This window comes from Oryzias melastigma, linkage group LG9, assembly GCF_002922805.2.
Source record: "Oryzias melastigma strain HK-1 linkage group LG9, ASM292280v2, whole genome shotgun sequence".
In the NCBI taxonomy this organism is placed as follows: Eukaryota; Metazoa; Chordata; class Actinopteri; order Beloniformes; family Adrianichthyidae; genus Oryzias; species Oryzias melastigma.
Window position 1 is genome coordinate 6,445,140 of NC_050520.1, and position 11,347 is coordinate 6,456,486.

An 11,347-nucleotide genomic window follows, 5' to 3' on the forward strand; every position below is an offset into this window, starting at 1 on the left:
TTTTCTTATACTTGATGCTCTGCTGCTGCAAAGATGCATCCTTATAATTATGGAATAAATTACATATTGTTTTACTGTAGTCAATATAGGCAATATTTGATTAAATATAATTAATGGGACCTTACTCCTGAAGAAACTGGTATTTTACTTTTTTATGTATTTATTTTGCTTTGTTTTCAAGAAGAAAGTAATTTTATTTATTAGGTCTAAGAAAAAGTCACTTTTAATACGAATTATATATATAATTCTTTGTTTTTTGTAATATTTTTATTTACTTTTTCATTCTTTTACATACTATTGTCTTTTTATTTCCTTTTTTTATTTTTTTTGCTTCAGTTCTAATAAAATATGAAAAATTTAACGTTTTTTTAAATAAATTAATTCAAAAGTGCATTTTTTAAATGTTTCAATTGTGAAAAAGTGCATTTTCTTTTAATAGTCTGTACTTCTCTACCACTTTTTCATTTTTGCGGTCTAAATTTTCCATCCATGTTTGCTCAGACGCCGTCCGTTTGTCCGCATGTCGTCTCCTTAGGTTTGGGTGTCATCGGTCACAGAAATCGGACAGGAAGATCTGAGAGCTGAAGACCTGGACACCTCTCCTGATGAACTCCACTTCATGGTGACCCCACCGAGCAATGGACACCTGGCTCTGAAGAGCGCCCCCATGAGGCCAGTGCTGAACTTCACGCAGGCACACATAGACCAGGGTCAGCTGCTGTTTGTCCACAAAGGTAACGACTGAAAGTCATTTTTAATAGTTTCAGGTTTATTGTTGGGCATAAAGTCATTGTAATTATAAAGTATTTGTAAAGTAGTTTCAGCTGAGAGTTTAATATCAAAACCAGGAACTATCAATCACATTATTTCATTGATTCTATTAGTTAACTTAAATTCAGGTTTTCCTCAAGAATCAGCTCGGGAAATAATTGTCTGGTTGGAGCTTCTAAAAAAATAAACTGAAATTATAGAATTTGGCAGTGTGAGGAGTTCTGTCAGAGTTCTCTCAGGATAATGTTTCTACCTGTTGTTTTAAAGTTTGGTTTGGGCCAATGGAAATACTGCATTTGCAAAATCCAAAGATCTTCAGCCTGTTTGTCCACCTGTTATTTACACAAACAGGAATTTGCTGAAGCTTCTTTAAAGACTCTCTCTAATCATCATTGATCTCTTCTAAAAGCATTCCTAGTGGTCTTTTAATTAAGAAGACTACTTTTCTTTAGACATTATCTCCATCATCCGAAAGTGTCACAAGAACATGTTAAAAAAATATACATATATATATATATATGGGTGTCATTTGGAGTGGGTCTTTGAAAGGTTCATCATAAAGATGTTGCTTTTACTTTGTAGTTTAAAAAAAAAGTTATCAGTTTTTCAGTAAATTTACTGCAGTTTAGATCAAAGAAATGATGATCCTCCACGACACAGAGGTTCTGAAACACCACAGCCTCACAGACCTGTTGACAGATCCTCCGTTAAAATGATGGATTCTCCTAATTCTCAGGTGCCATGTCTGGCGGATTCAGCTTCCAAGTCAACGATGGAGTGAACTTCTCTCCGAGGCAAATCTTCAGCATCACCGCCAAAGCTTTAGTTCTGAGTCTGGAGAAAAACGGCCCGCTCAAGGTGTTCCCAGGTGAGTCCTGCAAACTGGATTTGCTTGTTTCATCTGAATTTGTGGCCCTAAATATCAGTCCTGGACTGTAAGGAAAAGATTATTTTTACAATTCTTCTTATTTCAATTTTTACAAGAGTTTATAAGACTTTGTTAAACGCACAGCCTAATTAGTCTTAAGTAGGACAAACTTACTGAAATGTAGAATAGTCAAAGTGAAACAGAAAGGTCGAGCAGTCTGCTGATGTGACTTTATTGGGGTGTCGAGGTTTTTCCTATGTTCACGGGAATTCTTGACAATAAGTTAATTAAAGACTTCTACCAGACGTGGGTTTAATGTGGTTAACTCTGTTTCTGTGCTGACCTTCTCAGTCAGACTGCAGCTGTTTCCTATAAAGAAGTGAAACTGCACATTTTTATCTCACAGACTCTTTTTAGTGCTATTATTGCTGCAGAGCGGAGCGTGGACTTCCTTTGTGAAATCTCAAGCTGAGAAGTGAAATTGTTTTTTTTTTTCACTTTTATCTTCTTTAGCTAAAAATGTAACCCACTTCCATCATTCTAATTACACTACCCAGAATTCCTTTCCTTGAATAATTTAGCATCTTTCCATCTGTCAGTCATCAAACCTTTAGGTTTTTTCTTTGAGGGACTTTTTAGAGGCTACAAATAGTTCAACTGTGTGTTGTGAAGTACCAGGTTTTCTGTGGGCTGCTGGGTAAAAAAACAAAAACAAAAGCTGGATATTGTGAGGGTATTATCCAGAAACGCTGCATCACTATCTGTCCCGGCAGCCCGGTTGGACGAATGGAGACGGCACCCTCAACCAACAATCAGGGGGTGGGCTAAAAGTCTTTCTCACAGTGACGAGAAGATAAATGTTTTCTTTTTCCCTCATAAAGTCTAAAATTGTCTCAATCCTTCCCCAGTAAAGTAAAAAGAAAATAACTACTTTTTACCATGTGTTGCTCCACCGCATCAAGAGACAAACATCTTTTTAAAGCTGCTGGTATTTTTCTCTGCAATAACATTTCTTTGTTTTGGGGTTTAATGATGTTTCACTTAAACGGGTGACAATGGTAGAGCGGTCAACCTCTGTTTTAAAGATCCCAGGTTTGATTCCTGCCTTGATCGCCCATGTGTTGAGGGAAAAACTCCGAACCCCATATTGCTCCTGGTGGTTCTAGGTTGGTGCCAGTAGGTGTTTATGAGTAGCTGCGTTTCCATTAACTCTGAAATTTCGCAAATTGGAATTTCGATAATAAATTCTCTTAATGGAAACACCACAATTTTGAAAAAAAACATAAATTTTTCGATAACGTTTTTGCGCTTGGAGGAGTTGGTATTTGGGCCATATCGAAATAGACATGTGAAGTGTCTGTCCTGAGCGCTATAGCGGGCGCCACGAGAGGTCCCACGGCGTTCACAGCTCATTATAAGTTGTATATCATAGAGGATTGTACAGCTCCTCCATAAATCACAACCAGCGTTTCATTTTTTGCCACACTTTTCAAGTTTGCAGCCTGAATTAGATGCAGAAGTCTCCTTTAAGGACGACCGCGAGATCTGAAAAAGGAAATAAAAAAATCTCATTTTTTGTCGTGACAAAGACGATGATTTTGCTGCTTAAATTAAGGACGAATTCATTTCCTCCCGTTCTCCTTATCACCACCTTCCATCATTTATCAGCTGGCCTTTTTAAAATGATTCATGGCAGCAGCACAGCTGCAGTCAGTCGTCTTCTGCTGATGTCTCTTTTTCACTTTTCCCCTCGGTGGAATATTTGGGCTTTTTTAACGTTTTATTTGGGGTTACTGCTACAAACCATTCTGCAGTCGGATGGTGCAGTAAAAGTCTCTGATGCTTGAGTTACAGCTTCATTTCAGCACATCAAAAGGCTTTCCTTAGCCTCTTGTTTTGCAAGGATTGAAGTCAAAAATGTGTGAAGCAGTTTCATTGGGGAAATGTAGCCGATGTTTGTTTTCTCTATGTATTTACAGAGCTGTCAGCACATTCTCTGTCATTTATAATCTTTCCTCAGGCTCTTCCACGCCCATCACTAATGATGATTTACAAGCCGTGACCAATGACATGAGCAACACCTCGAACCGCATCATTAAATTTAATGTGATCCGGCCTCCGAAACTGGGACGTCTGGTGGGGAAGCAGCCTGACGGAGCCACAGTAGACATCTCCACTTTCACACAAGATATGGTGAGCCAGAACGACGCAAATCACAAAAACCATCCCTCCATCTGATAGATTTTCTTCCTCCGTGTGGAGAGTTGGCATATTACAGCAGAATGAATAATACATGTCCTGCTTTTTCTTCTTGGTCATAAAATGAGTGCTCCCTAAGCTGTTGCACTCTTTCATTATCAATTATTTCTAATGGGTTTTCCTCTGCAGTTCCGTTCTGTTGTCTGTATCTACTGCCAGTCAGCTAAACTCAGGTGGAGGTTTTCAGGTTTTAATAACTTGTGTTTTTTATGTATTTTCTGCACATAAGATGGTTTGAATCTCTTTTTAGATCTTCATCTGAGCATTTCTGTTCTCAGGTGGACAGGAAAGAGGTCGTGTACGTCCAGAGTGCCGTTGAATCGGTGGGTTGGGAAGCCATGGACTCCATGACCTTCTCTGCCGCGTCTCCACCTGCATCTTTGGATGGTCAAACCTTCAAAATAGAAATCTCCTATGAGAATACAGGACCTGAACGCAACACAGTCCTCCTCGCAAACACGGGTATGAAGGACAATGACCCTGAATTCCAGCAGCTTGTTAGTCTTTAGATCAGGGGGGTCCAAATTGTAGTTTAGTATAAGTTTTCCAACCAACCTGTTATTGAAGTTCTTTATTGGCTTAACAAACCTGATCCAGGTAATCAACAGTAGATAAGGCAGATTTCTAATTACATACAATTGATAATCATCTGCATAGAAGTGAAAAGCCATATTTCCTGCTTATGTAGCCAACTGGTAATACGTATAGGGAGGACAAAAGAGAGCCTAGGACTGAACCTTGAGGGACCCCCACAACAACAAGGGGGCTGAGAAGGACAACTGGTCCCCAAGACTGTGCAACACTGTGAACCCAGACATTGGTGCTTCTACCTAAAACTGCAAGCAGTGCCTGAAATACTGAATCTCTGAAATGTCAGTGTCCAGGACACGTTTCGGGATACAGTTGCAGAGAGTTTTTACTCCTTCTACAGCAGGAGTGTCCAGATTCAGGACTTGAGGGGCGCTGGCTTGCTTCTTTTGATTGATCTGGTTTATTTCAAGCATAAATTGGCAATACAAGACACAGATTTTTTAAACTCATTACAGAAATAATGAAATGTGTTGATTTTGGAAAAAAAAAACCCAAAGACTTACAAATGTTTGATTCATTAAATATACTAGCCGAGTAGAGTTTGATTGCTTGAAAAGGAGTGGGAAGAAGCAAACTTATATAATCCTACTCTAATTTTCAGCTTGTTTGAGCTAAACTGAGAAGTAAGAGTAACGCTTCATACTCTCTGTGTTTCAGGTGCCGAGGTCAAAGAAGGAGAGAGCGTCGTCATCGATAAAAACAAGCTGGACGCCTCTAACCTGATGTCCAAGCTGCCGACCCCGGACCGCAGCTCTCATGAAGCCTGGTTTCAGGTGACCTCTCTACCTGAACACGGCGTCATCGTCGTGGGCGAGAGAAACCTCACTAAAGAAAAACCCAACTTCTCCCAGTTTATCGTCAGCAAGTACGGCATCACCTACAAGCATGACGACTCCGAGAGCACGCGGGATTCCTTTGAGTTCAGTGTGTGGCTGAATCCCAAAGGCAGAACGGCACAGCGTCCTCAAGAGGACAAGGATGTTGTTGTGGAGCGTTTCAACCTCACAATCACACCGATCAATGATCAGCCTCCTCTGCTGAAAACCAAATCTCCCGGTCTCACAGTGGTGAGGGGAGATGTGGTCGTTCTGGGGCCTGAGAACCTTAAAGTCGAAGACTTGGACAATCCTCCGGAGGACATCCGCTTCTCAGTGATTAGCAAACCGAGCAACGGTTACCTGGCTGTGGAGGGAAAACTGAACGAGTCAGCAGGGGATTTCACTCAAGCCCAAATCAACAACAGAAGTGTCTTTTTCCTCCACGATGGGAGCTCTGGCTCGGGGGTGTTCTACTTCAGTGTCTCCGACGGTCATCACAAACCCATTTACAAACTCTTCAACCTGGAAGTGACAGAGATCTCCATCTCTCTGGTCAACAAAAGCAGGCTGTTGATGCAGCAGGGTGAGACCTCTGCCTCTTTGACGCATTACAACCTTGCTGCTGTGACCAATGGGAAGAACGCCACCATTCACTACGAGATCACAAAACCTCCAACATTTGGGAAACTTCTAAAGACCAACCAGGAGATCACCCGGTTCACTCAGGAGGATTTACAGGCTGGAACAGTGTCCTACCACATGACCTCCCTGTCCTCCTCTGAAGACAGCTTTGAGTTTAGCATCTTCACCTCAGAGGCTAATCTGACTGCTAATGTTTTCAATGTATCTGTCACCCCTTTGATACGTTTTACTCCAAATTTGAGGATCCCCAACGGAGTGACGTCCAAGCTGAACCCCAGTTTTGTAAATGTTTCTGAGCTGGCTGATATCAGTAACAGTGACCCTGTTTTCAGCATTATAACCCACCCTAAATATGGTAAAGTTGTTCAGACGAAACCAAAAATGGCCCCTAAAGTCCTGGAGTCTTTCACCTTTCAGGACTTGTTGCAACAGGAAGTGGCGTTAGAGATTAACGCTAATGTAAGTGGAGCTGAAGGGCTAAATGACTCGGTGGTATTTATGCTGAAAGCTGGTAATGTTCAACCTGCTAAAGGGGAATTTCACTTCACAGTGGTGCCGTATGACCCTGCACTGTTTCCTACCACAACGGGTCCAGTCTCAACCACGTCACCAGCTCCAAAGATTCCCATCAAGATTAGCTGGAACGGAACCGTTTCCCCAGCTCTGTCTACGGTTCTGCTCTCCACCCAACCCAGCAAGAATCAGCAGAAATTCAAAGGGCGCAACCGCTGGGGGAACTCGAACAGAACTTCTCTTTATAGCACGACTTTGGGCAAACCATCCCAACCGGAGGAGTTTCCCTTTCGAAACACGCCGGTTCGTGTCGAGTCCTACCCTCAAAAATCCTCCAATCCCCTTTTGGTGATCTTACCACTGCTGGCCCTTCTTCTGCTCATCATCATCTTTGTGGTTCTGGTGGTCTTCCTGCGACACCACAGACAGAGAAAGCAGAACGCTGCTTCCTCTCGTGAGCCCTCAGATCCGTCCTTTCAGAGCCAGTCTTACGTGGGGCCGTCTCAGAGGAGCGCCACGGTCCCTGAAGTAACCGTCACTCCTTTGAACCCCACAGGAAGCCCGATCCTGGACCGGTTCTCAACTCCAACTCAAGGCTCACCGTATAACTCTGCTGATTCAAATCTGCTCGTGAGCTCTTGGAGCAACGGCTCCACTGCAGCATCCTCCCAAATTATTAGAACTGCTACTCCAACCCTGCAGAGGAACCAGTACTGGGTGTGACATTCCCTCAAAAGCTGTGAGAACGGCGGCACAATCAAAGGAAATGTGAGCATACCCACTGAGGGCATTTCACTCTAAATCTGCAGATTGATGGAGATGTGCCATTACAAAGCAAGATTAACATTTTTGAGGTGGGCTCCACCTTTGTTTCTCTTTCAGTGTTTCTGCCGTGATCTCTGAGAAACCTTTAATATTAGTCCAAGAAGTCCACCTCTGAAAGAAACTGAAATATCATGAGCTCAGCATGTCTGTCACATCACTGTGAGAAAAACCTTCAGCTCCTCCAAGGTGAGGAGGAAAATGAAAAACTTTGCACACATTAGTTTAAAGCTACGTTCACTCCGGGCTTGGAAACGCTCATTCAAACCAAAGATAAGTCTATGTAAACGCACGTTTCAGGCTTCTGCGTTCAAAATTCCAACATTCACATGTTTTTAAAGGGTAACCAAACACTGTTGACTTCTGTAAATGAGGCTTTAAAAGTGCTCTGTTGCCACGTTATTGACAATTTAAACTAAACGTGTTCAATTCCTGAAAATATGGTCAAAAACCTTATGTGTGCTGCCCCCTACAGGTTGAAACAATGTATTACAGTTGATTTTTTGTGATTGGTCGATTGGTGTAAGTCCCAGAAGTTTCACGTCATCATGCTCTGCAGCTCCAGTATAAAAGCTCCGCCCATCTTTGATTATGTAACGGTTGGTCGTTATTGTGTTAGCGTTAGCATAACTCGTAGGTGTTTTGCCTTCGGCTGTCAAAAATCGACTGGCTTGCACAGCTTTCCAGAGGACTTGGAAGTTAGGCCACAGTGGTTTGGTGCTACTGGCACTGAACCCATCCTGGTGATGGGATTTGCAATGAACGTTTCAGTTGGGATTGTTTGCTAATAAGTTAGCCATTATTAGCTTATGATGCTAGCGTCATTTTACCACTGAGACATGGGTGCGCTTTGGTCTAGAGGAGAAAAATCCTCAAGGGAAAGTTCTACTCTCCACATTGAAGAGTCAGAGTGACTATGTTACCTCAAGCTAACCTCACTGTCAATCACAGTTCCAACCCACACTTACCCCCCCCAACCTTTTTTTTTTTTTGCATTTTTCAAATTTGGGCTGCAAGTGGATTCTGCCTCCAACTGTCCTGTTGTGTTACCCTTTAAATCCATTTTTCGAGCTCTGTGTGGCCATCAAACACATTAAAAGTTGACTTGAGGCGTGGATCTGGTGGTGACCTATGGATGGGATCCTTTTCAAAACAGAAAAGTGGTCATGAAGGAAAGATTAGTCATTTCAGTTTGGGTCCAAACTGATTTAAATGACACATAGTCTTTCATATATCGGAGCAGAGCTGTAAAAGAAAAAGCTTAGAGCAAGATTCTCAAGATTTGCACCGCTAACGTCTTCCAATCGGGTAGCGACAGTCCAGTGTGAACACAATGGTCTAAAAAATGTGTGTTCTTGAACGCGTCAGATTCCCCGTGTGAACGTAGCTTAAGAATAGCTGGTTGAAACCGTCCTGTTATCGTTGGAAGACTGTAACTACAACGGTTAACATTCTGGTACTCATCTCCTCTAACATCTCTTCGTGTCGGGGAGTTCTGCTGCCTCCTGTGAATGAAATCATTTCTTTTTTTAAGGCGGATGCATCCATTGTGAAATTCTACTCTGCAATATTTAAAGCACAACCACAGACTGTTGAAGAACCGGTTACCCAGCTGCACTCTCAGTGTGATGAACACAATGCATTCACTTCAGAGTTTACACAGCTGGCATGAACAGGTTCTTAGCTGCGTTTGTCCTGCCTCCATTGTGGAGTGGTCCTCATGCATGTTCACTGAAGCTTCACTCCTTAAGTCTTTTTTCTTAGGCTGAATGACTGAGACCCACACTGGAACAGAGATTTATCATCTAGTTCACTTGATTGTCCGGATTTATTTGTGCATTTTACTGGAAGTTGGAGTCACTTTTGTAAGCTCAGGTATTTGTTAACAGTTACTTCATGGTTGTGCGTGTCGGCATGAACCTTGTGAAAGTGCCATTTCTGATGGCCGCTTTTCAGAATGACGTGCTCTGTACCACTTTTTTTTTCACAACTACTGACTGAATCACAAAGTAAACACAATAATAGTGTATTTTTCATTTTATTCAACATTGTATTTTTATATTTAAAAAATGCATGTAGGCACTGATTTTAAGGTATTCAACCATTTTTTGATTTCAAACTTGAGAATGATGAATGATCATTTTTCTGTTCAAACGTCATGACAGAAAAGTAGAGCTGCCACTAACCATTATTTTATTAGTTGACTAGTCACCAGTTATTTATCCAGATTACTCGACTAATCAGGTCCTGCGCAAAGTGGATGTAAAGCCCACATCATATCCATCATTAGCTTTAAACCAACTAAAAATAAAGACAATTAAGATGATCATTTACTAAACTTTAAATGAATCGTGCAGCCTCTGTCCTTCATTAGTTTCTTAAAACAAGATTAAATCAAATTAGAGAGAGATAAGGAACGAACTTTCCATCTAACCCGTTTTGACAGGTGACCTTTGACCCTACACCATCCATCAGTTCATTTTGTCAGTTTTATATGTAAATGGTATAGAGGGTCAAAGGTCACCTGTCAAAATGAGTTTGATGGAAAGTACATTCCTAATCTCTCTAATGAGTTCGGCATCCAAAACATGGAACTATTTTTCACAAAAAATAAAATGTTGGTCCCAACGACTCAAATAATGAAAAAAAGTAATTTTTTTGGTGCTGAACGGTCCCAACTTTGTTCAACTTTACTACACTCTGACTCCATGTAATATAAAGTAACGATTAATCAACTATTAAATTAGTCGTCGTCTATTTTAATAGTCGATTAGTCGTCAATTAGTCGACTAATCGTGGCAGACCTACTGAAAAGTATTTTTTAAGGTGATAAAAACAAGCTGAAAGCAATGCGGAGTTGTATTTAAGTTCCTGCTGATGTTTTTGACTCCGTGGACTGAAGGTCACGCTGCTATAAAGTGTCAGTTCTGCTGCTGTGACAATCTGAACATTCAGAACCCCTTCTGTAGTTCCCGTAGCCTTCAGTGTATTCCAGTGTGATCTAAACGATGTATCTTGTTATGTAACAGAAGTGTCATATTTATTAATACTTTTATTTTGAATAAACAGAACAATGGTTATCAACGCTGTGAGTTCTCACACATCTGTTCTCCTCTTTCGGATCATTTTTTATATTTCTCAAAGATCATTTGACTGAGTTTCTCCAATTTCCTGTTGCATAATTTTCTCAAAAATGTCATTTTTTGCTTCCATCTCACCAGGAATTGTTTGATTAAATCAAATGTATCTCCAAAAGTTCCTGTGAGTCCTCATGAAGTTAACATGTGATGTGATTTTGGGAAAGAACAAACAACTTCTTGTGTAGCTGAAGTCGTAACTGCAGGGAGTCGACCCAAGCAGCTGTTTTTGTATCTATGAGAGAAGCAATTACATGTTTTTTTTTTTTCTGACACTGGGGCAGTGTGGGCGGCACAGAGGTTCACCTCCCAGCTGCAAAAGTGACTTGTTTCTCAATGAGACTGTCAGAAGCATTTCATCAGTTTTACTTCTTTTTTTTTTTGGTTAAAATTGTGTCATTAAAGATTTAGCTAAGAATAAAAAATCTTTTTAGCTCAGAAAATGGATTGCATTTGATTGAGGAAATATTTGGCAGATTTTTCCAAATTGCAGCAGTGATGTGTCATGATCCTTTCCTTATTCAGGAAACCCTGTACACGTAAACGTGACACTTGGGGTCATCTGGGCTTATTTTAAGCACAAAGAACATTTTAGGAACAGCTCTTAAAGTGGATTTTTGCCTAATTAAATGCGGCCGTCAAACTACAATGGAAAAAAGTAAACTCTGTTACTTGTGTTTAGTATGATACATTTTCTTTCTTCAACAGCTCATCCTGAAAACTCTCTGACTTGGAAAGATGTTTTAAAAGCTCAAAGGTAACATCATTCATAGAAGACAGGAATTCCCTGTTCTGTGAGGTCATTTCCAGATGTAAGATGTTTTTAGCGTTATGATTAAAATTCTCTACAACAAGTTGGACTGGATTTGCACGCCTTCTGTGTTTTTCATTTTTGGGATTTTTATAAGTCTATTATTTATTTCTTA

The 11,347-nt window shown here is 40.8% G+C and overlaps 1 protein-coding gene across 1 annotated transcript in view; it reads left to right on the forward strand.

The window, feature by feature from the left end:
- cspg4b (chondroitin sulfate proteoglycan 4b) overlaps positions 1-10,374 on the forward strand; it is a 31,461-nt gene extending 21,087 nt beyond the window's left edge. Inside the window, exons 6-10 of the mRNA XM_024275793.2 lie at positions 536-734; positions 1,508-1,639; positions 3,660-3,832; positions 4,177-4,360; positions 5,147-10,374. Coding sequence (XP_024131561.1) covers positions 536-734; positions 1,508-1,639; positions 3,660-3,832; positions 4,177-4,360; positions 5,147-7,185 — 2,727 coding nt within the window. The 3' untranslated portion in view covers positions 7,186-10,374. The remainder of the gene's footprint in view (positions 1-535; positions 735-1,507; positions 1,640-3,659; positions 3,833-4,176; positions 4,361-5,146) is intronic.
- Positions 10,375-11,347: the final 973 nt, after the last annotated feature.